This window comes from Phacochoerus africanus, chromosome 9, assembly GCF_016906955.1.
Source record: "Phacochoerus africanus isolate WHEZ1 chromosome 9, ROS_Pafr_v1, whole genome shotgun sequence".
In the NCBI taxonomy this organism is placed as follows: domain Eukaryota; kingdom Metazoa; phylum Chordata; class Mammalia; order Artiodactyla; family Suidae; genus Phacochoerus; species Phacochoerus africanus.
In genome coordinates this window covers 39,935,388-39,960,900 of record NC_062552.1, presented here as the reverse complement: position 1 = coordinate 39,960,900, position 25,513 = coordinate 39,935,388, and the positions used below count along the sequence as shown (strand labels likewise).

At 58.1% G+C, this 25,513-nt stretch overlaps 1 protein-coding gene and 1 non-coding gene across 6 annotated transcripts; one reads left to right on the top strand and one right to left on the bottom strand.

The window, feature by feature from the left end:
- Positions 1-6,115: 6,115 nt before the first annotated feature.
- On the bottom strand, positions 6,116-22,313 carry VEGFA (vascular endothelial growth factor A). 5 transcript variants are annotated; one of them, XM_047794568.1, is made up of 8 exons: positions 21,187-22,313; positions 18,117-18,165; positions 14,723-14,919; positions 13,841-13,917; positions 13,472-13,501; positions 11,451-11,522; positions 10,217-10,348; positions 6,116-8,045 (listed from the first exon to the last, which is right to left on the bottom strand). In XM_047794568.1, the coding sequence occupies exons 1-8, from the start codon at positions 21,250-21,252 to the stop codon at positions 8,024-8,026; spliced, it is 645 nt and encodes a 214-aa protein (XP_047650524.1). In that variant the 5' UTR covers positions 21,253-22,313; the 3' UTR covers positions 6,116-8,023. The 5 variants fall into 5 exon arrangements, with proteins under 5 accessions (XP_047650524.1, XP_047650526.1, XP_047650528.1 ...); XM_047794570.1 differs by having other exon boundaries at positions 11,469-11,522; XM_047794572.1 differs by lacking the exon at positions 21,187-22,313 and adding an exon at positions 18,880-18,997.
- Positions 15,152-15,224, top strand: TRNAV-AAC (transfer RNA valine (anticodon AAC)). Its single transcript has one exon. It is a non-coding gene; the product is annotated as a tRNA-Val (tRNA).
- Positions 22,314-25,513: the final 3,200 nt, after the last annotated feature.

The window sequence follows — 25,513 nt, the reverse complement described above, 5'->3', positions numbered from 1 at the left end:
CTTCATCCCAGAGGCCCCTCCCCATCCGTCCCTGCACCTCAGACCCTCCCCCCAAAGATCCTGGAGCCCTTCTGGGAGGGCTTCTGAGATGGACACTCCTGAGGGCCTGGCTTGCCTCACTCCTCCGTGGGGGAGTGAGGATGTGTGCTTGCAAAGATGGTATAAACCCAGGTCACGGTATTTTGGTTTAAACATTAAAAAGTGAGGAGGGGAAACAAAATAGCCAAATTATACTAAAGTAGGAGAAGAAAAAGGCATTGACGTGGAGACTAGAAATAACTACATAATTACAATGAGCACCGTGAGCACACCCTGCATACCAGGCACTGTCCCAGGTACTTTTGCACGTCGTCCACTTCCCTTCCTCCCCTCAAGCTCACAGTGCAGGTGCGTGTGTCCCCATTTTAGAGATGAGAATGTTGAGGCCCAGAGACATCACGGTGGCCAGTGGCAGAGCCAGGATTCCCACCCGGACCCGTCACCAGTTCTGGTGGGGCTTAGGGTAGCCCAGATCGGGCTCGGCAGAGGCTGCAGGCAGGGTGTTTGAGGAGAGGTCCCTTGGGGCTGGCCTGGCAAGCCATCACCCTGCCTCCTGGGGGACATTCAGCCCCAAGATGTCTGCATCAGCTGCAAACAGGGTGGGGAGTGGGCACACCGTGTCCCCCAGGCAGCCCGATGGAATGGGATTCTCAGAGGGGACAGGCAAAGCCCCAGGAGAGAGGTCTGTGTTGGCATCTTCCCCACTTGGAGCCAGACCTAGGGACCATCAAGGGGTGTGGGGCAACAACAGGGCCCAGCCAGCCTTGGCTCAGCACAGACACAGAGAGAATTCCGGTGGGGAAGGTCACCGTGTGCTGCTGGGAGGCGAGGTGAGGTTGCAGGTCCTGAAAAGGGCCAACCTCCCAAAGGCAAATGCAAATTTTTTTTTTTTTTTTTTTTTTTGCCATCCCAGGCCAGGGATTGAACCTGCACCATAACAGTGACCCAAACCACAGCAGAAACAATGCCAGATCCTTACCCTGCTGAGCCACCAGGGAACTCCCCCAATGCAAATCTGTTTCAGACATGGGCCCTCTGGTCCTGAAAAGACCAGGCCCAGCCTTCCTTCCATGGGCACCGACACCTGACAGGCCCTTTTCCTTTGAACCCCTTCTCCCCTCAGTCCCAGCGCATTCCCCTTTCTGAGTCACTCCCCTCCTCTGCAGATGCTCAGCCAGGCCCTATCTTCGCCTTGCGTTTTCCCTTTCCAGGCAGATTATAAATATTTACTGATTCCTTCCCTGCCCTCCCCTGTGCCCCACGTCCTGATGGATAATGTCCTGTGGATGTAGCTGAATTGTCTTCCTCCCAAGAACTCTGAGGCCAGCCTGGTCGGGCCTCCCAAGGGTCAGCTCGTCTGGCCCCCATCTTTCGGCTGGGGTGTGCCAAAGCCAGTCTCAGTTGATGAGAGCCCAGGCTGCACCAGGGCACAGCACACATGGCTACTATTTCCTAAAGGCTAGAGGATGGGAGGGAGGCAGGAAGGACAGGAAGGAGATGATTCCATAGGCTCATCCTTCAAATCTCTTGTGCTTCTCTCTCTGCCAGTTCATCATAGCCTCTAGCCTCTCTCCCTCATGCTGTAAGTCAGGCCCACTTTCTCTCGGCGAGACAGCAATAAAACTGAGTGGCTCTCCTCATTCGGGAAATTCAGACAAGATTTTGTCCCGCCTGGCTTAGCCCTTGCCCTGGGTCTTCCCACCAGGAGAGATTGCTGTTCTCTGATTCATTTATAAATATCCTTCTTGCCTTGAACTTTCCTCCACCCTGAGACCACCATGCACACGGTAAAGCCATATGGATAGAAAGGGACAGAGGTCCTGGCCCTGAAGAAATGACCACTTAGTTAGATGGTTCAGATACGACTGGAGGGTAACAACGACCCCAGAATATCATAGCTTGAAAAAACAGCCATATATTTACTCACAGCCCGGTACAGCTCTCCTTTCTGTGTCGTTCCAAGAATGGCTCGCTTGGGGTTGGAGAATCCCAACGGCCTCCCTCACAGGTCGTGGGCCCCTGCAGGGCCTGCCTGAGCCCCTCTCCTTCTCCCTCCATGGCCGCGCTCCCCAGCAGGGTAGTTGGACCTCCTCACAGCATGGCAGCTACCTTCCAAGCGGGGTGGGGAAGAAATGGAAACAGCGAGGCCCCTGAAGGCCGAGGTCTGAAAGTCCCAGCACATCTGTTCTGCCACATCTTCTTACTCAAAGCAAGTCAGAAAGCCAGCCCAGGAGTTCCCGTCGTGGTGCAGTGGTTAACAAATGCGACTAGGAACCATGAGGTTGCGGGTTCAGTCCCTGGCCTTGCTCAGTGGGTTAAGGATCCGGCGTTGCCGTGAGCTGTGGTGTAGGTTGCAGACGTGGCTCGGATCCCTTCTGGCGTAGGCCGATGGCTACAGCTCCGATTGGACCCCTAGCCTGGGAACCTCCATGTGCCACGGGAGCGGCCCAATAAATAGCAAAAAGACAAAAAAAAGAAGGCCAGCCCAGGAAGAGTTGACTCTATGTCTTGCCACACGCAGGCACAGGGGCGGGAAGAGCCTTTGGCCGCCATATTTGCTCCCAGGCCACCATGATGGTGCTAACGCAGGAAACCGATCCTGAATCACCAAGTTCTGTGTGGGTCCATCCAGGCTCTTTGCAGGAGGAAGGAGCATAGGCTCGGCAGTTCCTTGGAGAAGCAAGTACTCCAAAGGCCTTTGGCGCTGAGGCCAGGGTAGGTTGCCCCTCAGGAAAAAGGGAAAGGGGCTCAGGCTGGGCAGAGCCTAGTTGAGAAGGCACAGTGCATTTCCAGGGACAGCACTGGCCAGACCAGACGGGAGGGTGTTAGTCCCACAGTGGGGAGAAAAGTGGGGACATGTTGGCACTGGGCCTTCCGAGGTCCTTTGGGAAGGCTGCAGGGGGTGTGTGACAGGTCTTATACAATTGGGGGACTCAGCCCGCTCATTTTATCCTCCTTTTCGCCAGAGTCTATTTAAAGACTGTTTCTCTCTTCCAAGGCTGCATGTTGCAATCTCTTTCGTGCTTAGGTTTCGGATCTTCTACGGACGAGCCCTAGCCCCTGGAGACCTCTCTTGCCTTGCCTTGCCTTACCACATTTGGGGAAATCTGGATGTCAGCCTGGGTTTGGCCACCACCACATCCTCCCCCTGTCCCACTTTTGTTCTGCCTGTTTGTATTCAGTCTAGACGATTCATTTTTCTTGGTTGATGTTCTGCCCTAGCCTGGGGCAACTGTGGTGAGGTGGAAGAGCCCTAGAAGTGGAGTCAGGCAAGCTGGTTTAAATTCTGGCTTGGCCACGGCCTGGCTGTGCGTCAATTCGGGCAAGTGATTTACCCTCTCTGAGCCTCATCAGCCAAGCGGCCATAATGAGCCCCATCTCCAGGGTGGCTAAGAGGAGGAGACAGGGACTGGCATGGCTGAAGAGGCCTCTTTTTCTAGTCCCCACCAGCGACTGAGTTCCCTTCTCTCCACCCAGCCCTGCTCATGTCCCCCCACCTGTTAACAAGGCCCTCAACCCTCCACTCCCACCAGGGCGGCCCCTCACCTACCTCCACAGTCTTGGGCTGAAATAAATCTTCAGTTGCCAGGCCTCAGTTTCAACAATGTCAGCCAGATAACAAGTGTTTATTGAGCATGTTCTATGTCTCAGGCACCATTCTAGGAGCTGGAGATATAACAATGAACAAAACACATAAAAGGCTCTGCCCTCGCATTGCTTGCATTCTAGTAGTGGGGGGAGGCCCACAGTGGGGGGTAAAATTTAAAGCTACACTGTCCTAAATGGCAGTCACTAGTCCCGTGTACATGACGAGCACTTGAAATGTGGCTACTCCCTGGAGTTCCCTTCGTGGCTCTGTGGTTAACTAGGATCCACGAGGACGCCAGTTCGATCCCTGGCCTGGCTCAGTGGGTTGAGGATCCGACATGGCCATGAGCTGTGGTGTAGGTCGCAGACACGGATCAGATCTTGTGTTGCTGTGACTGTGGCGTAGGCCAACAGCTGTAGCTCCAATTAGACTCCCAGCCTGGGAACCTCCATATGCCTCGGGTGCGGCCCTTAAAAAAGATAATTGTGGCTACTCCCAGTTGAATGTTCAATAGAAAAGCAAAATAGGAGTTCTCTTGTGGCGCAGCAGGTTAAGGATCTGGAGTTGTCACTGCAGCAGCACAGGTTCGATCCCCGGGCAGGGAACTGCCACATATTACAGGCATGACCAAAAAAAAGAAAAAAAAATACACATCAGATTTGAAGACAGTACCAAAAATAATGTAAAAACCTCTCATTAATCATTTTTATTTCGATTCAACGTTGGAATGATATTTTAGATATGTTGGGATTAAGTAAAATGTGTTATTATTAAATTAAATGTTACCTGTTTCTTTTATCTTTTAAAATCTGGCTCGGAGAACACTTGAAACTACATACGTGGTTCACATCATAGATCGTGGTTCACAGCGCTGTTCTAGAGTATGCTAGAAAATAGCCTGTTCTGTGGCGGTCAGGGGCGGGGGAGGAGAGTGAAAAGGAAGACCCCACGTGCAGAGTGAAGAAGGGGTTTCAACTGTAAATGCCATGGTCGAGGTGGCCTCGTTGAGAAGAGAACAAGACTTGAAGGGAAGAGGGTCACACAAGGCATGTCTGGAGAAAGACACTCCAGGAAGAGGGAGCAGCCTGTGCAAAGGCCCTGGGGTGAGAGCACGCCCGCCATCTGAGGAACAGAGAAGCTAGTGTGGCTGGAGCCGACCAAGTGACAAGGGGGTGCTGTTTGGAGGTCCCTAAGTCGGGGAGATGGGGGCAGCACAGATGGTGCAGGGCCTTTTAAGGCCACCGTATGGACTTTGGCTTATTTCACCGAGTAAAACAGAGTGTGTGGGGGTTTGAGACAAAAGGTGACGTGATTCTGCTCACATTTTAACAGGCTCACCGTGCTGATGACAGTGCAGGTGAGAGGAGAATCCGGGAAGCCAGGTGGGAGGCTTAGGCAAATACCCACCCAGGATGGCAAGAGGCCCGACCTCACAGGGTGCTGGTGCGGATTCAGTGCTAACCAGTGAGAAGAGCCACAGGTGGAAAGTGCTTGCAAAATGAACACTTAAAAATGAGATTTTGGGGGAGTTCGCATTGTGGCTCAGTGGTAACAATCCCGACTAGTATCCATGAGGACTCAGGTTTGATCCCTGGCCTCGCTTGGTAGGTTAAGGATCTGGCGTTGCCACGAGCTGTGATGTAGGTCACAGATGCAGCTCGGATCCCCGAGTTGCTGTGGCTGTGGCCAGCAGCTGTAGCTCTGATTTGATCCCTGGCCTGAAAACTTCCATATGTTGCGGGTGCAGCCCTAAAAGCAAAAAAAAAAAAGAAAGAGAGAGACTTTTGGGTCTAGTAGACACAAAGCTGCACGAGGACAGGGACAGGGTGGCCAGGAGAGGCAGGGGGCATCCTCCTTGATCAGTCACCCAAGTCACTGCTACCAGCTCAGAGCACCTCCCCCAGGACTACAACAGCCTCCTGAACAGCCTCCCTGACTCCCTGCTGGAGCAGTGCCTGTTTAAAACCGCTTAGCTGCAGCTCATGCCCAGGCCATGGGTTCCTGACACTGTGGCACTGCAGATATGGGCTACTCCACCTCTCTCTCCTACCTCCAAAATTACATCCTGGGTCACTGGCCCCCACAAGCAGTCCCTTTCCACTCCCAGCCTGTTGCAGCCAAGGCTCCAGGGCCAAATCCAGCAAGCTCAGACACATGGCTATCCCCTTCCCTGAACAAGGGAACCACCTGGATCACATGACTCCTGAAGGTGGCTCAGCTCTGGCTCTCAACTCTGATCTAAGCTTTCTCTCCCTCCCTCGCCTTCTATAGATGGCAGGGGCTGGATGAGCTCCCCTAGGACTGGCCCAGCCAGAATGGAAGGACTCTGGCCCCCAGCACAACGAGGTGGGTCACCCCATAACCTACACACCTAGAACCCCTTTCCCAGACCTCAGGCAAATGCCATGTTCCCCAAGGGAGGAGGGAGAGGGGGCAGGAGGAAGTCTGGAACAAGGATTCAATGGAGAAGGAGAAACCAGGAGGAGCTTTGAGATCAGAATTAAATTCTTTAATACAAAATGCTTTTTTTTTAAGATATAGCTGTATTTCTTTGTTGTTGTTTAAAAATAAATATGTACTACGGAATATCTCGAAAAACTGCACTAGAGACAAAGATGTGATGTTAATATCTTTTTCCCCCACAATTATTACGGATAAACAGTAGCACCAATAAATAAATGATAACAAATATTAAAATTAAAAAAGGAGAGAGATTTAGTATGTAGAATTCTCTATTTTTTCTGGTTTTGTCTTTACATATAAAAAACAGAATAGCAATGTCTATTTTATCAGAATCACATATATACATAAACATATATATATATATATATATATATACACAAACACAAGTTGCCAAATATATATATAGTATGTAGATGTATATTGAAACCTTATTTCAAAGGAATGTGTGGCGGGGAGCCAGGGGAAAGGGGAGGGCAGAGTTGAGTGTTAGCAAAATTAAATATCTGTTCAGGACCAGCTAGTGACTGTCACCGATCAGAGAGAGAGAGATTAGAAACAGGAATTTATACACAAAGACCAGTACAAGTAAGAGAGAGCAAGACAGATATATCTCATAAATAGTTGAAATTAAATATTAACCAAGAATACTGAAAAAAACCCTACTCTTTAATTAAATTAACTGTTTTAATTTCTAATTAAAAAGGGATATTAAATAAGTATCGCATATAAAACACTTCTCTTTCCTCTGCCTCCAGGGCGGGCACGGGGACCCAGCCCTGTCTCTCTACGCCGCGGGAAGGGTCGGGGACAGGGGTGGGTTAACCACTCACACACACACAGCCATGTCTCCTGGGGGGGAGAGAACTAGTGGTTTCAATGGTCTGAGGACATGGGGCCCTCCTGGGCTGCACCCAGGAAGCGAAGCTGGGAGAGGGCTAAGGCAGAAGGCCCCTCCCGCAGAGGACGAGCCGGCACCGGGCGGCCCTTCCTCCACCACCGTCTCTGTTCGCGTCTCCGCCACGTGTCAGTGGCCCCCGGGCATCTCGGGAGCAGGCGAGAGGGGGTGAAGGCCGCCCGGGCTCCCAAATCATCCAGGCAGTGCCCCTGGGGGCAAGATGCCGGTGCAGCACGCGGAGGGGGTCCCCAAAGCACAGCAGTGTCCCGAGGCTCCCCCGAACTCCTGGTCGGAGCCAGCGTCCTCACCCCTGTCCCTGCCGTCTGTCTTTCCATCCGTTCGACTCAGGGTAGAGGCTCGGGGCCAGGGCTGGGTTTGTCGGTGTTCCCAGAAGCAGGCCAAATGTGCCCCCATGCCCTGGCCTTGCGCATTCCCAGGCAGGGGAGGGGACCCCGGCTTCCCTAAGAGGGACAAAAAGACGGCGCCAGAGTCTCTCGGTCCATCCTCTTCCCTGTCGGGATCTGGGTAGGGACGTTCTCCTCCCAGCTCAAGTCCACAGCAGTCAAATACATCCAGTGAAGACACCAATAACATTAGCAATGTTAATTTAAAAAAAGAATATATATATTTTATATATATATAAAATATATATATTTATTTTTATATATATAATATATATATATATATAATGTATGTATGTGGGTGGGTGTGTCTATAGGAACCCCAGAAATAAACTCTCTAATCTTCCGGGCTCGGTGATTTAGCAGCAAGAGAAACAAAAACGGCCATCCAATCCCAAGAGGGGCCGTGCTGGGTCACCGGCCCGGGAATGCCTCTGCCGGAGTCGCGCGCTCCGGACCCAAAGTGCTCTGCGCTCAGCCTCCTCTTCCTTCACGTCAGGTTTCTGGATTCAGGATTGTTCTGTCGATGGCGGTGGTGTGGTGGTGGCGGCGGCTACGGGTCGTTCTGTGTCAGTCTTTCCTGGTGAGACGTCTGGTGCCCGAAACGCTGAGGGAGGCTCCTTCCTCCAGCCTGGCTCACCGCCTCGGCTTGTCACATCTGCGGGGGACAGGAAACGGACGCCGGGGGTTAGGGCCCGGGGAGGAGGCCTGGTGCAGAGGCCACGGCCCCCCGAGGCGGAGGCCGGTGGCGGCGGTGGAGAGGACAGAGAAAGCGAGGTCCTGCCTCCAGAAGCCCCTGTCCGAGGGGGGCCCCTACCGAGCAGCAGCTCTGCCCAGGGGAGGGGGCCCGCAGCCTGCCCTCCGGAGCTTACGATCTAGTTGCGACAACTAGACAAGAACACAAGGACATCTCATCACAAAGAACAGATGAACACGTACCAAAGAAGAGTCCCTACGTGACATTTAAGAGCTGATGGGTGAGCAGAGCTGGACCAAGTTAATCAGCAAAGCGTCTCTGCAGAAGGTTTTTGCTGCAGTCCCTGTGGGGCTGGTTTGAGGGCGCCAGTTGAGGGAGCAAAGGATGAGGCCTGTGCAGAGGCCAGCCGGCCAGGAAGGGAGACTCCCAAGAGAGGGGGAGCCAGCAGGGCCCGCGGCTCTGGGAAGGTGAGGGACACATGCCCCCTCTCTGTGCCCACCGTCCCAGCCTCGGCTGCGGGCCCCAGGCACCAGGCTGCCTTTCCAGTATGCTAGTGAACTTAGGGTGGGGGGAGCAGAGGGGATGCCTAGGACAGGCCCCTCCCCCTGGGCTGCTGGCCTTTTACCCTCCCCACGTGAGGAGGGGTCAGAGCAGGCCCTGCCCTGCTGAGAGCCGGGGGAATAGGGATCCTAAGCCTCTGATTTGGGGACTGAAACACCCCCATAGAGCCAGGTTAGCAGGTGGGTTGGGGTAACTTCCATCAGCTCCCAGGTCGCGGCAGACAGCCCCCTTCCCAGCTCTGCAGAACAATCACTATGATACACCTAAAAAATGGCAAGTCCCTTATCTTCTCTGAGGCCCCTGGGGGATGTGGCAAAGCCCTCACCCAGCCCTGAGGTGAGGCAGAGCCCCCACCCCCAGCGCTGGCATACACTTCCTGTCATCAAACACTGCCAACACCCCAGGGCCCGGCCCCCAGCGTCCCCTGACACTCACAAGCCACAGGAACATGGAGCAGACAGCCTCACCCCAAGGACCTTGGTAATTAATGAGGCATCTGGGAGGGCCTGGGGCACCGTGGCCCTGCCCGGGGGAGTCCTCATAAGAGCCTTTCTGCCCTGGGTGAGGGTGACACTGATCCAGAGGACTCCCTGCCTTTGAGCACAGGACAAATAGCTACGAATGCCAATCGAGGCATCAAAAGATTGCCAGCCACCTGTCACGGCCCCGAGCTCCTGCCCTCATCACGGAACTCTTGTCTTGTTTTCACTCACACACTTGATACTTCCTCGGTCCCCAGTGTGAACAAGGGACAGACACCTGGGAGGGTCAGTCAGGTGACTAAAGCCCAGGCCCAGGCAGAAGGAGCTCACAGGCTAATATTCAGGGAGAGGGCATGGCCCCCACCCTGGGGGCATTTGGAAACACGTGGGCTGTTTGAGGTTGTCGCTGTGACTCCTGGAGTATTAAGGGTATCTAGTGTCCCCTGAATTCAATCTCCTAACCGCCCTAAGCCAACAGCCAGAGCCCATGCCCCCCCAGGACCCCAGTCTGAAGATGGACTCAGACCCTGTCCTCACCGAGAGACACTAAAGGGAAGAGATACCCAGCAGTGCAGGCATCAGAGGCTTTGGCCAGGCCCTCGAGTGTTTGCGCTTTGAAGAGGCAGCGTCCACCCCCCCAGCACCCCCCAAGGGGCAAGGCCCTCCCTATTAGTAGCAAAGGTAGTGGTAACAACATCAGGACCAACAGCCACCACGAGCAGGACCACAGGACACAACACTCAGCTTGCGTCCACACTGCCACAGGAAGCCACACTGGCCTGCCCACTCAGGCAACCCGGGCAAGCTCTGACCGGGCCCCCACCAGGCCAGCCACACCTGCCACCTGGCGCAGGGGCCCTGCGAGCAGAAAAGGCAGCCGTCACCAGGCAGGCAGCTAGAAGCCAGGCAAGCAGCTGGCTCCTCTCAGGTGCGTGCTCGCTCTCGCTCTCGCTCTCTCGTTCTCTCTCTCTCTCTCTCTCTCTCTCTCTCTCTCTCTCTCTCTCTCTCTCTCTCTCGCTTTCTCGCTCTCTCTCTCTCCCCATCTCTGTGGAAGCCCCTCTCTGACTTGCTTGCCCTCTGGGAACCAACCTGCAAGTACGTTCGTTTAACTCAAGCTGCCTCGCCTTGCAACGCGAGTCTGTGTTTTTGCAGGAACATTTACACGTCTGCGGATCTTGTACAAACAAATGCTTTCTCCGCTCTGAGCAAGGCCCACAGGGACTGCAAAAGGCAAAAGGAAAGACATCTAAGCTAGAGCGTCAGCAGAGAGAGAGAAAAAATCCATGCAACACCCCCTACCACGTCCGCAGCTGCACCCCCACCCGGAGCGCGGGCCCCCATGCCCTTCCATGCCCTGGAAGGGTCCAATGCCACAGCAGAAGACAAGAGACAGCAGCAGAAAGAGGCAGCACTGGCTAGGAAGCCTGCCCGCAGAAAGAGGCAGACGCAGATGGGCAGAATGCGAGGAGAGGGCTGTCATAAGGGGCAGTGCTGTCCCATGGGCACAAGTGCAAGTCTCGGGCCATGGGGCCCCCATAGCTACCACCCCCGAAAAAGCACAACCTGACTCTCCATCTGCTGGGGACAGCAATCACGGCCACCTCCTCCCTGTGCCAAGGCTCATGCCCAGGCCCCTTCATCAAAGGTGGGCTGAGGCAGGGAGTGGCGGCTAGGCCTAGAGGCTGGGTCCACGGGCCAGTGGCCAAAGGGCCCCCCCGACAGCCTCAAACCCAGAGGAAGAGGCAGCCCTACGGCTTCTGTGGGTGCCAGGGGTGGGGCCCCCCTCCAGAGGCCCCCAGTCCACAAGGACAGGCTGCAGTGCTGCTGGACCCCACCTCCTCCTTCGGCCGACAACGAGCTGCCTCATGTTATCCACGCCCCTTCCTCACGCCACGTCTGCCCTCCCCACCCCTGCCCCCCAGCTTCCTGACAGTGCGGAAGCTGGGAGCAGTGGAAACCAGTTGGGTGAGCAGGCATCAGTGCCCGGCACCCGTGCCAACATGGGCCCGACACCAGTGCCCAGTGGGTGAGAGAAAGGCGGTGCCCAGCCAAGCCAGAGGCCCCTCCCTGAATCCTCCAGGCCCCCTCTGTCCACCCCCAACCCTGGACCAGCAACGCCGCCGCCGCCGCCACCACATCTACCCATGGTGCCAATTAGTGGAGTAAGAGTGAGAGAGAGACACAGGGGCGGGGCAGGGAGGCGGATGGGAGCCAGAGATGGGGAGGGGAGGGTGGGAGGCGGGATGCCAGGGTCCTGCAGGCAGGAGTTGGACTGGGGGGCCAGGGAGGCTCCAGGGAACGAGACAGCGGTGGCACCACGTACACGCTCCAGGGTTTATACCGGGATTTCTTGCGCTTTCTTTTTTGCCCCTTTCCCTTTCCTCGAACTGATTTTCTGGAAAATAAAAAAACAGAGACAGACAGAGAGAGAGCGAGGGGGAAGGGGAGAGGAGAGGAGGCAGCGAGGAGGGCAGGGCCCAGGACAGGCTCCACGACATGGGGAGGCTGCGGGCTTCAGGGAAGTCCTCTACACACACACACACACACACACACACACACACAGAGACACTCACACGCACGCACATGTACACAAGCAGGATGCAGCAGCTGGCACTCAAGGGCTCCTTCTCACTTTGGTCACCCTCGGGCGGGGGCAAACTCAGCCCCTAGCAAGGCTGTGGGTGGGGAACAGAGCTGGCGGAGGGCACCAGACCCACAGGCCTCCAGGCTCAGTGTCTCCTGGCCCCGGGCAAGGGGCAAGGTCTGGAGGGCAAGCAGTCTGCCCAGCATCTCTAACAGGTCTGACCCTGAAGGTCAAGGGCCATAAAAGGGAGACCAGAGTTCAGGGAGAAGGTCAGAGACCTGACTTGAGGTGGGAGGCGGGGAGGGGGCTGATGATGGGCAGGACATGCTCTGGCACCTTCTGCCTTCATTTCCAAGTAGGATCACTGCCGGGGGGGGCGGGGGGTCCCTCCAGCGGCCCTGCCTCTGCGAGTCTCAGTGTGGGGGAGCAGCTCCCTTGGGAGCTGGCACAAAACCAAGGGCGGCACATGAAAGACGCCAGCCAGCCCAGCCATAACCTGAGCTGAGAGGAGGGGCTGGGTGTCCCCAGAGCCCCAGGCAGGCGGCAGGGTGGGGTGGGAGTTAGGGAGGCGTGGGGAGGAGGGGCCTGGGCAGCACTTGGCAGGCCGTCCTGTCACCAGCCTGACAATGCCTGCTACACCATCGCACCAGACTCTCTCCCGGGCCCAGGCGAGCCCCCTGCTCTCTGTGTGGGCAAGGGGGGGCAGGCTGAAGCCTGTCCCCCTCAAGGAAACCAGCCCTCTCCACAGCTGCCCGCTGGAAAATGCCCCCCAGGACGGCTGGCATGGGGGAGAAATGCAGTGAGGGAGCCAGGGAGGAGCAGGGAAAGTCTGTCCCCTCTCAGAAGGAAGTACTAGAAGGAGGAGGGTCTTCACTCCCACGAGCACACATGCGCACACACACGCACACACACGCGCACGCATGCGTGGGCACTCTCTCACTGAGCCTACTCTCCCAAACCACTGTGCTGGTAGCCACAGAAATCCTGGAAGTTGGGGTCTTAGGGAAGAGGCAGGGGTTGGGGGGCCTCTGGGGTGTCAGTGTCTCCAGGGCACCGGGGGCAGACAGGATGGTGGGTGGGGGAAGGACAGGGGTGCTCTCTCTCAGTCTCTTCCCCTGCAGGCTCGTTTCCCCCACCCGCCGTGCCAGCTGCTCACCCCGTCTTGAAGGCTCACTCGCTCCCTGCCCCATCATGAACTGAGCTCCACACGGAGCAACTGCAAGTCTCTGAAATCCACCAACATTCAGCCTCTTCTCCCTTTCTCCCTGGCCCAGGGGGCTGAGTGTCTCCAGCCTGCCTCGCTCCCACAGGAGGGCACGCGCCAAGAAAACACCCCGGCCGACCCCCAATCCAACTGCACCACTACTGCAGCCACCAACAGAGTCCAAGTCCTCTGACACACAAAAGCTGGCCTCTCCGCCACCCACTCCCTCTCCCTGCTGTGGGCAATGGGAGGCTAGAGCAAGCCCAGGAGCCAGCGTCCACACTGGCCCCCAAACCAAGACCACCAAGTCCCGGCCAGGAATGGCCTGGAGACACAGCGCCGCTTCCAAAGAAAGCTCCAGGCACCAGGCTGGGTTTTGTCACTTGTCCTAGAGCCAGAGATTTTGCTCCATCCCACGGCTGTCACCCCAAGTCCCCATGAGACCAGCTCTCAGACCCAGTGAAGCCATTGGATGCCCCTGAAAAGGAAGCCAAGAGCCCCAAACCCAGACAATTGGCCAAGAAGAGGAAGAAGAGCTAAAGTCATGGCCACTTACTTTTCTTGCCTCGCTCTATCTTTCTTTGGTCTGCAGTGGGTAGAGAAAGAGAAAAGAACAAAACAGAGAGGCGTTCAGGTGCTGATGGTAACGATTACAATCACAATAATAATCATAAAAACAGTATTTATGACCCATCAGTGCAGTTTTAATCTCTTGACATATAATAAATCACTTAATCCTCGTAACAATGCTAGGCGGTACATTCTATTATGTGCCCGAGGTGGGCTGGAATAAAATCGAAAAGCCCTCGGTTACATGGCTGGAAGGTAGAAGAGGGCTAACAAGTGGAACATGCTGAACCCCGTCCCAGAGCAGGCCCCTCTGCAGCCGTTCGCTGAACCAATGGCTCTGTGACTCCATCCTCACCTGCATTCACATTTGTTGTGCTGTAGGAAGCTCATCTCTCCTATGTGCTGGCCTTGGTGAGGTTTGATCCGCATAATCTGGAGGGAAAGGAAGCAGATCACAGAGGTTAGTGACCCAGCCAGCCATACCCAGGTGGGACACCCCTGTGGCTCCTGCCACTCAGCACCCAGGGGTTCTACAGAGCAGGGATGGGTGGTGGAGGTAGCGGGGGACCAGGGGCTCTACTGGGAAGAGCCTCAGGCCCACACCCAACTCCCCGCCACCCTGCTGACCTCAAGGAGCCCCTGTTTCTCTTGAGGGCAATCATGGCTGCAGGGCTGGCCAGGCTGGGAATTCAGGTCCTGGGTTCTTGCCACTCCACACCCCTCCCCTCCTGTCATCCCCTCCAGGGCTCACCCTACCCTCCCATAGCTACCCAAGAGCCACCCACCTCTCGCGGGGGGTCTCAGATCTCCCTCCCTCCCCATCCAGGCTGAGACATGCCCATCAGCAGGCAGCACCCAACAACAGGCTTTTTAAACTCTCCACAGACCAGGCTCATCCAGCTTCCCAAACGGGGCCCCCAAGGAGGGTGGACCCTCTTCCTCCAAGAGAGAAAGGGAGGGACTCCTGTTCCGGGGGCAGGGGTCGGGGGCAGAGGTCAGGGGGAGGAGGCAGTGGTCAGGGCTTGCTGGAAACCTGGCCTGGGATATGTGAGCATCTCTTTCTCCAAAGAGAGCAAGCCCCCCACGCCTCCCCATGACTGACTCAGGGGCAGGAGCCGGGCAAGGCGAGCCTGGCTCCTCCCTTCAAGAGCTGCCCAGGAGAGGACCGGGGACCACCTGTGGCCAAAGCCCGACGCCCCAGCCACAGCCCCCTCCCCCACTCCCCGCCGGTGCCCACCTGCATGGTGATGTTGAACTCCTCAGTGGGCACACACTCCAGACCCTCGTCGTTGCAGCAGCCCCCGCACCGCATCAGGGGCACACAGGACGGCTTGAAGATGTACTCGATCTCATCGGGGTACTCCTGGAAGATGTCCACCAGGGTCTCGATTGGACGGCAGTAGCTGCGCTGGTAGACGTCCATGAACTTCACCACTGCGTGGGAGGGGTGACACGTGAGCCCATCAGGTCACTGTAGAGGGGGCCGGCCCCTCTCTCCACCTGGCTCGGCAAAGCTGCTCCTTCCTGGGAGAGGCAGCCAGGGCAGGGCCAGCCCTTCCGAAACTCTAACTTTAGTCCCTCAGGCTGCGGTTGAAGCCCTTTCCTAAGCTTTCCACCATCCACGCTGGTGAAGGCTTGTTTTGATTCCAGAGATCACACGCACATGGTTTCCGTAGTGTAGTGGTTATCACGTTCGCCTAACATGCAAAAGGTCCCCAGTTCAAAACCGGGCGGAAACACTGAGTCCTCATCAAAGATTACACGTGGCTGGCGGTTCCAGCAGCCTGCCAGATCGGATCCCCCCCGCCTGGCCATGACAGCCAAGCCAATCCCTGGGTCAACCTTGATGCCAGAGGATAGTCTGTGCATGAGTGTTCGTGTTGGGGGTGCTCTAAGCTTCCCGGGAAAGGAGGAACAGCCAGCTTAGCAAACCTGCCCCCCCATTTCCCTCCAACCTCCCCACAGCCACACCGTTAACCGACAACCACTTAATGAGGGCTTGCTGAGCGCTGTGTACAAGAGCCCAGAGAGGTCACTCCAAACAACTGTCCCCCTTGGTCCTACGAGGTTCTAGTAGGACCCCCATTTTATAAATGGGAAAGTAGATGCTTAGAGATGCAGGGTTACTGGCTCCAAGGCCACACTGCCTATGAGTAATCAAGTCAGCTCTTGACATCAAAGCCTTCCCAAACTAACATAACAGAGGGGGCAGCACCAGGGGGCGCTTTGCCACCTGCCAGATCCTCTCCCTGGACACGAGGAGGTGAAGGGCAGAGGCTGGATCTGCCCGCAATCAGCAGGGGGCTCTGGGCGGGCACACTGTGCGGGCCCTGCCAGGCACCGATAACCCCACCCAGGAAGGCAAAGTGCTTGCATCATGGCAAAAACGGTGCTGCCACTACAGCTACAGTGTTTCTAGAAGCTGATCTGCAGGGAGCCCAGGGTAAAGACAGCTTCCCAGGCTGCCTGTGGAGCCAGAGCATGAAGAGGTAATTCTGGGCCACGGGGGCGGGGCCCTTGAGAAGAAATAAAGTCAAGATACTGGAATGACTACTCCAAATTGTGCCCCAGCCTGCCACTCCCCATCACTCCCCACCAACCACACCACCACCACCACTGAGCATATCCTGTCCCTGAGATGAGCTTCCCCTATACAGGAGGGGAGAAGCAGCACCTGGCCAGCGAGGAAGCCTGGGCTCTGGCCAGGACTTGGTGTGACCTTGGGCCCGTTCCTCCCAATATGGGCCTCAGACTCTGCACATCTGTGTAAGTGGCTTGGGCTGATCACTAAAGACACTGAAACACAGGCTAAAGTATAGGCTTTTGCCTTCCACTTTTCCAGCCCCAAAACAAGTGCCCTTTCATCGGCCAGGGTGACACAAGGTTTGGAATCCCACCAAGGCATCCAAGGGCATTTCCCCAGCTGCCTCTCCCCAGAGGCCGTAGCTGGGCCTCCCCTTGCTCCTCCCTCCAGAGGGGTAAAGGAAGATGAGCCGAGCTCGGTGTGGGGGAGCATACACACACAAGGAGAATGTGGGGGAAAGCGGGGAGGCCACAGGTGTGAAAACAGGAAAGAGAACCGTGGGGGCTCCCAAGCTTGTCCCTGGCCTTGCCCGAGGTCTCTGCTTCCCCCTCCAGCCAATGGACCTAGAATTCTCTACCCCCAAAGGGTTAAGATCAAGTGTCATCAAAAAGAGTACAAATGAGAGCAGGGATCTCAAGAGGTCTTTTTCAAAGCCAAGTCTATACTGAAGAAGATGACTAATCAAGAATTCTTAACCTGACACCTCATTGTGGCTAGGGACAGAGGGGGCACAGGCTTCGGGGCCACAAGGACAAGCCAGCAGAACCATCTGGCCTGGGCCATGGAGGGTAATAGCTCCCTGGAATCCCTAAGGCCTACAGGAGGTGGAGCGGGGCGACTTGACCTACACCCTTTGCACCCCAGCCACTGCCTCCAGGAAAAGCTGTCCTGCTTTGGCACAGCCGTGGGCACACACATCACTCCAACTTCAGGCTTCGTGGTTTTCCTTATTTCTCGAAGACAACCTTTTCCCCAGCAAACAAAGATCATTTGTCTTGCTTCTCCAGGGCCAGAGAGAGACCACTGGAGGCTGGGGCAGGGGGGTGGTGGGGTGGTGCACCCAGGGAGTGGGGGTCAGAGGGTCTGTCGGTGGCACAGGCTGGGAAGCCAGGCCCTGCATCAAGGAAAGCACTCCTCCTGGGCAAGGAAGGAGGCAGAACCGGCTGGACACAGCCACCAGCCTGGGGAGTACAAACCCTGCCCCTAGCCACTACCCAGGCCACTGGATCTGGGTGGAGAGAAAGGGCGTGGGGGAAGACCCCAGGGCCTCCCTTCCTCAGAGGTGGGGCGCTGGGGGAGTGGCACATCAGGCTGGTGCAGAGGCCACATTCAGTGGTAGGGAGAGCCAGGGTGTCCCTAGAGAAACGGGAGGATCTGTACTCCAAACTGCAGCGAACAAAAGGCAGGCGACTTGGCTGGCCAGAGGGGCGGGGCTCCGGGGAGCTACAGCCAGCCCTCTGCTGGACCCGGAGGGAAGTTCACAAGCACCCAAAGCTGCTCCCCAGGAGGGCTGGGTCGGGGGCGGGGAGGGGGTGGCATGTAAATCTTTCTCTCTCCACCCCCCAAGGAATGCACACTGGGGAGAGAGGGTTCCATGGAGCTAGGCTCCCTCACCTCCACCTCATGCACAGCCCACATCTGGACTGCAAGGGTCACAGACCCCACAGGTGGGAACCTGGCTGTGCTGGAAAGTGACATGGAATATCCATCCTCCCCTGGGAGCTGGGGGGACGAGGGACACCTCCCAGGACATCTGGGATCCTTGAATACTATTTGTATTCCCAGTCTGTGCTCATGGCTCCTTCTCAAGATAAGATTTTACTGAAAAGAGCAGAAGAAAAAAAGACATTTCTGGCAGAAGTCTGAGTCGGAAAGACAGACCCTCCAGACGGAAGGGTTAATCTCCTGGCCCTCACCTCTTCTTTTCTTGGTCCCCAGATTCCTGTGCCCCTTCCCCCCACTACCCAGACCTGAGAAGAAGGAACTAAGCCTTCCCACCCATGCCTCGGAGATCAAGGGAGCCACGGGGGGGGGGGGGGGCACTCACCTTCGTGGGGTTTCTGGTCTCCTTCTGCCATGGGTGCAGCCTGGGACCACTGAGGACAAAACAAAGAGGGAAGAATGGGCAGGGGCAGGGATGCACAGGCCCGGCCACCCCGCCCCTGCTCCCGCCTCAGTCCCTCCCAGCCCGCAGCCTGTGGCTTCTCCAAGGCTTCTGAATGGAACAGGGCACCTCCCCGGAGCACAAAGCATGCTCAGGACTCCAATTCTGAAGCCAAGGAAGATCAAGACGGACCAGCTATGGCGGGGGGAGGGGGGAGATGCTCAAAACACAGGACGAACACACCAGAAGGCTGTGCTGTCCAGGTCCCTGCCCCTCCCCCACAATCCCCTTTCCCAGCTCTCACTGGCCCCTTGCTGAGCTAAGAGCAGTGGCGTCTCTCAGCCCCCCTGACTCCCTGGTCCAAAGCCACGGGTAAGTATTAAGGTCAAACAGGAGGACAGATTTGGACTGGGGCAGGAAGGAAGGACCAGGGGCGAGAAAAACAACATGGTGACCTTCTCCTGCTGACATGACAAATACCAGGGTGAGCTGGTGCTGGGGAGGGGAGGGGGGTGCAGAGGACCGAAGGGCACCAAGCTCCCTCCCCCATCCCAACGCTTCGGTCCTCAGGAACACTCAGCAAACCCACAGGTTGCCTAGAGGGTCAAACCTGGGAGGAAACCCTCAGGGAGGGGAGAGCCCCATTTTTTCCTGTGCGCAAATCTCCCTAGAGCCTGACTGTATCTCCAAAGCCTCACACGCTCACCTCAACCCTGGTTTCTTCTTCCTCCCAGACGGAGGGGGGTCCCAAGTGCCTTGCACCTGCACCTGCCGGGCACCTTCCTCAAAGGCAACCCGGGAAGCCTTTGGTGCCTTAGCACTGCCCAGCCCCTAGGGGGCCCCCTGCACCACCTAGGCCTGCGGCCTCCCTGTCCCTCCCCGCCCCCACCATATCATTCCTCCCCTCCCCAGAAGCTGTGAAGGTCAACTAGCCCAACCATGTGGACCTGACAGCACCCCACAGGCAAAGGCTTCCCCCCACCCCGGACCCCACCCCCGCCCTTCCAGAGGGTCTCCAGTTGTCACCAACTGCCCACCCCACCTGCCCCTTTGTGGGAGCAGATCCAGAGCAGCAGAGCTGCACTCTGGCCCACAGAACTGCAGACTCCGCAGAGAAGTCTGACTGTCCCCCTCCTTCCTATACACCCCTCAATGCACCCCAGACCCCCAGCCTTGACCCCAGGGCCAAAATCAGATAACAGTTTCCAGGATCCCAGATGGATCGCCTCCCCCTGTAGCTCCCTTGGGGACCCCCTGGAGCCTCCACCTCAGCCCGTCACCCATCTCCCTGGCACCCCCTGGCTTCCCTCTGCCAACATTCTCCCTATGCCCTCCACTCCTCCTGGGCCCCCAACGAGCAAAGGGGACGGAAACTTCATACCCCCTCCAAGGCCAGGGGGCACCCGGAGAGACAGTTCTGGGCGGGGAGGGGCCAGGTGCCCTTCTCTGGGGGCCTCTGAAGGTCACGCTGTGGCTAGGCAGCCTCTCCTCCCCCTCCCCCTCCCTTGGAGGCCTGGAGCCAAGGCCTTTGTGCCAGGGTCTGAGGAACTCCAGGTGGCAGCAGGGACCCTAGCCCGTTTCTTTCCTTCTGCCTCTGCCCAAGGGGACTCTGTGCCCGAGGGGGGAGCGCAAAGGGCCCCTGAGGCAGCTCTGAGAACCACGCTGGGTGGGCAAGTTTGGAGTTCCCAAACCACCTGCTCCTGCTCCAACGCCCATTTCACCAGAACAAAGTGTGTTTGCAAGGCTGGCAGGAGCTCCCTCCAAAGGTTCAGGGAGGGCTGGTCCCACACTGCCCATGTCACAGCAAATTTCCAACCATTTTCCCTAAAAGTGTAAAATGGGAAAACGACACTCTTTAAACCCTCCCTTAGGCCACCCCCATAAAAGCTAAAGTACAGCTCCCTCGGAAATGTGGGGGAGGAGAAGGAAGCAGGCTGTCACCAAGTCGGGACTTTAGGTAGAGTCTCGACAAAGCACCGGCTGGGCCCCAGCAGCCCGACTCCTGACAGTGGCCATTCTTCCCCCGGACTCTGGGGCCAGCGAGGGGTTAGATGGGTCTTCTCAGCAGAAGGGAGTGAAAATAAAGGGGTGGCAAGGGTTTCGCTTCGAGCCAGGGAGGAAATGGGGAAGGGGCGTCAGGAAATTCCTCTTAGGACGGGGTTAGGGGCCGGGAACGGCGGGAGGGGATAGGGGTGGTTCTCCGGGTCCTCCGGCTGGGGCTACCTCGAGAGGTCACCTTCCCGCGGAGGGCCGGCGGGGGGAGGGGCGCCGCTTGCCGCCCCGGGCTCCCGGCTCGGGCCGCCGCAGCTCCGGGAACACGCGGCCGGCCAGGCCCGGGCTGATGTAATCGGCTCCGCGCCGCGCGCGCCCGGCCGGGCGGGGGAGGGCGGGCACCGAGCGGGACGCGAGCGAGGACGGGCGGGGGTGGTGCGGCGCAGGTGGTCCGGCGGAGAGGAGGGGGTCCCAGCAGCAATCCACCCAAAACTTTTCCGCAACTCGCGGCGAGGGCCGCAGAGATCGAGCAGCAGTGACAGCCAGCCCCCTCTCCCGCCGGCGCCCTGCCCCCTCTACGCTCTCTGCCCTCCTCCGGTCCAAGGTCCGAGCACCCCCACCCCCTCCCGCTGGGCTCCGGCTCCCGCCCCCGCTGCCCGGACTTCCAGTTCTCGGGGACCAGCGGCCGGGAGCAAACTTCAGCCGCCGGCGGCAGCGCAAGCCCAGCCCCCTCAGCCGCCTCCTCCGGCTCCCGCCCTCGGCTGGTCGGCCCAGATCGTACGTGCGGTGACTCTGGTGGGTGGGCAGGGCCCGCGTGGGCGGTGAGACTCTAGCCCGGTGCCCTCCCACCTAGCGCGCGCCCCCTCCCCCTACATGTACGAGGATAGAGGGGAAGCCGCGCGCCCGGTGCCCAAGGACCCGCGTGGGGCACGGAGCCCCCACGCGCGCGCTCGCACGCAAGTCCCCAGCCGGGAGAGGCGCTCGCAGCGGCCCGCGGCGCCAGGCGGGCACGGCCGCTTACCTTGGCATGGTGGAGGTAGAGCAGCAAGGCAAGGCTCCAATGCACCCAAGAGAGCAGAAAGTTCATGGTTTCGGAAGCCCGGCCGGGGCCGGCGCCGCTCGCGCTCCCTCTCCGGCTCGGGCTGCGGGACGGCCCGCTCTCCTCAGCGCCCAGGCGGGCTCCTCTTCCTCCCGGAGCCGAGGCCCGGGCCAGGGCCTGGGGCGCGCGCTCGGCTGGAGCACTGTCTGCGCACACAGCCGCCTCACCCGTCCATGAGCCCGGCTTCCGAGAGCCGAGTCGCCACCGCGGCCCCCTCTCCTCTTCCTTCTCTTCTTCCTCCTCCCCCTCCTCCGACTGCGGCTCCTCCCGGCCCGAGCTAGCACTTCTCCCGGTTCCGCTCGGCTCGGCTGCCCCGGCGCGGACCACGGCTCCTCCGGAGCGAGAACAGCCCAGAAGTTGGACGAAAAGTTTCAGTGCAACGCCGCGAGCCCCGACCCCCTCCACCCCGCCTCCGGGCGCGAGCTCCGGCTCCTGCCCGCGGCTCGCCGCCGCGTCCACTGTCGGCCGCCGGCCGGGTAGGAGGTGGGCGCTGGGGCGGGGGGCGGTGTCTGTCTGTCTGTCCGTCAGCGCTGCTGGTCCGACGCGGGATCCCGAGGGGGAGGGCTCACGCTGCGCTCTGGCGGTCACCCCCAAAAGCAGGTCACTCACTTTGCCCCTGTCCCTCTCGTTTCTTGCTTGCCCGCGCGCGCTCTCTGACCCGGTCTCTCTCTCTTCCTCGACTTCTCTTTGGAGCTCTTGCTACCTCTTTCTTCTCTTTGCTGGTTTCCAAAATCCGAAGTGATTTGGGGGAGTAAAGGAGCAATCTCCCCAAACGATCGGCCCGATTTAGCGGGGAATGGAAAGCAAAAATAAATTAAAACGGAAAAGAATACGGTTTTCCAAAAATGTCTCCGAAAAAAAGGAGGAGGGTGAGCCCTGGATAAATGAATATCAAATTCCAGCGCGGAGACCCCCAAGCTGGTGACCCCGCCGGCTCGTCCGCCTTGCGGATGCGTCTCCCGACCGAGCGCCGCTGCCGCCGGCTCCTCTTGCCCCCGGTGCCGCGGCCTCCCAGCAGCCCGGCTGCCCCAAGCCTCTGCGCTCTTCACCGCTACAAGCTGACTAAAAAGGAGGCTTGGCACGCCCCCGGCACGCCCAGGGGCGGGGACAGGGCCAGCCTCAACCCTGGAGTCCGTCCCCTCCGCGCGCGGCTCCGACCCCTGGCGCTGCCTTTCCCTAGGGATACCGAACGAAGCCTGGGCCCCCATTTCACCCCAGCGAAGGGAAGCTCGACCCCCACCAAGGGTCACAGCCTCAACATGACCTATCCGCCTCCCTTTGCCCGGAGAGGCACACGACTGCGCGGTATTTGGGGGGAGGGTACAGAAAAGTGAGGTTATGTGCGGCCAGGGCTCGAGAGCCATTCCCTTTACGCTGGGAATATTGGAGAGAATAGGGGTTTGGGGGAGTCGGACAGGGACAGGTGAAGAGAGAGACGTACAGATCTGTTGGAATCCTGGGGCGACCTCTGGCCTCCCACCTCCAGCGCTCTCAGCTACCCGTCCTACCCACACACACCCAGACACACGCGTCTTCACTCTCACGCAGACGCCGCTCGCCAAGTTCACCCAGCTTCCCTGTGGTGGCTGAGCGCCCCCTAGTGACTACCGTCTGCACACCCCAGCTCTGGCTCAAGAGGCCTCAGAAGAGGGTAAAGGGACATTACCCCTGACGCCCCGTTTCTGATCTCTCAAACACTGGCATGTTTGGGACTATAATGGCCCCATGTGCACAGAGCCTGGAGCTAGGCACAGGGGGCACGATGTATCCATCCTGGACAGGGTGCCCATCTGGAGCCTTCATCTGGCCTGCTGACATCAGAGTGAGTTGCAGCCAATGGGCTGGAGTGAGTAGAGTCCTTTGGGAAGTGTTTGGGGAGATTCCCCTGGGGAGAAGTATTTGGCACCAAGTTTGGGGGGCAGAGAGCGGGAAGCTGTGTGGCTCTGGGGTTAGTCAGTGGCCCAGAGGGAAGAGGACCTGTTGGAGCCCACGTATGCACTGCCGAGTCTGGCAGAGCCCAAAGGGAGAGGCAGCTGGGCAGACAGAGGCCCTTGTTCCTGCCTCCCCCCCCCACCCCAGATGTTGCCAGGGAACTGAGGCCAGGGGGCTGGTGGGGGCGGATGGAGGCCAGGGCCTGAGTGATGATTCAAACCTACTCACCAGCACTAAGGAACGTCTGTAGGCCAGCTGCCCGGAGCTCCCACCAGGCCGGGGGCCAAGGCTTCTATCAGCCCCAGTCCAGGCTCACAGCTCATCCTCTGAACAGAACTGGAGAGTTCTCCTCAGCAGCCCCCAGACTTCCAGGATCCCTTGCCTCCTTCTCACAGCTGACAGCCTCTCCTCCCTTCCCCTGGATCCTCTCCCTTCCTTCAAAGCCTCTCCCCCAACTCCCCATGTCTTCCCTAACTGCCCCCCGCAAAGGCCCCCCAACTCTCCCTCACATACAGGAACCAGCCTGGAAAAATTCCTGGTTGGGCTTTGACCCAGCAGCTCCCAGGCTCCCCCAGGGAACAAAGTGGGTGGGGGTGGGGGGGCTGATACCTGTGGGAAGAGAGGGACCGACCAGTCTCATTATTCATCCAGATCTGGCCAGGCCCTGGCCTGGAGCTGATGGAGCCTCTGTGAAGGCCTGGGTGGAGAATGGGAGCAAGGCTGAGAACAGGAGCCAGTCACTGCCCCCAGGTTGACCAAAAGGATCCAAGGAGTTGCTCAGCCAGCTGCCAGTCTCAGCACATGATCAGGGCACTAGCTTACCCCCTTAGTACCCCAGTTTCACAGGAGGGGTGTCCTGAAGCCCCTACAAGCAAAGGGGCCGGCTCAGCCGCCACCCCATCCTTCCCTCTCCATCATTCATGCCTCCAGTCTCGTCTCCACCACCTGGCAGGCTCCCCAGCAGCAGGGACAAGGTCTTTTTACAGTTAGTAAATGTTTATTTGCTGGCTCAGGGCCCCCTCTCAGGCAGGCCTCTGCACCAAGTCTCCACGCTCCAAGTTGCCGCGTGGAACATGGAAGCAAAGATCCTAAACATCCTCCCTTGTCGGACCTGGTCCACCTCTAGCACCCCCAGAGCACAAGACGCATGCGCCTTGGCAGGGAGCCCCGGCCTCATTCCTGCACCGAGGCCAGCTGAGCCCAAGACAGAGGAGCCCGGCTTCAGCACCCAGGCTCACTCTGGCCCCCTCCTCTGTACCCCTTCTCATCCCAGCTTTCCTCAGCCCCTGGAGAGGCTTGAAGAGGAGGTCTTGAGAAAGGACCCTGAAGGTGAGAGGAAGACACAGGGGTTCCCAGGAAGGATGTCCATCAATCGCCACTTAATAGCCGTAGAGCTCTCCCTTACCCTGAGCAAAGTGTGTTCCAGAAACTTCTGTAGCCTCTGCTCAGGGAACCAGGGAAATGAGGGAGCAGAACAGCAGCCTGGCCTGAGGGGTTCTGAGCACCTTTGCCCCCCTGAAGAGGAGTCTCCCATCTCCACCCTTCATTTCAGAGCCACGGCCTGCTGCTGACTTGGGAGGGGGGTTGACTCTGGATCCCATCCCATCCCCCAATGAGGTATCACCAGCTTTCACAATAATACCTTGTTATGGACCCAGCCTCATGGGGTATCATCACACCGAGAGGTCCACGCACCTGAGTCTTCAAAATTGGGGGCCAGAAATACACAGACCAAGGAACACAAGTCAACAATCTTAAGACCACATGGTGTTTCTATAGCATCTTCTCTTCCCGTGGATTTGATCTCCTCCAATGAGCCTAATCCTAACCCTCTCTCCGCAGGCCCCTCCCATCAGGTCAGGGAATATCAGAGCAGACTGTCCCTGCAGAGAGTCCCAAGGGCACAGAGGGACCCAAGGTCACCCAGGAACATGGCCAGGCTGGGGGCATATGGAGCAGAGAGCAGCCAAGACAGAGATCATATGGTGGGGGGCAACCTCAGCCTCCCTCGGAGGACCCCACCTCATGGCCAGCACAGCCTTCTCCTATGGCTCTGAGGCAGTTCAAGGAGCCAAAGAGGAAGGGAAAGGTGTTCCAGGTGAGGGGGAGTCGAGAGGGGGGCAGGGGTGGGTGAAGAGGAACATGAAAGGTGGCCAGGAGCCAGCAGTGGCCTCAGACAAAGGAAGCAGCGATGGGGCCCAAGGCACACTAGTTGCACTTTTTCCTGATGTCCTGACACCTCTGATGTCCCAGGGATGGTCTCTCTCTGCGGGCAGGGGCTGTCCCCTCCAAGCCCATGGATGGAGAGGCAGGGCCC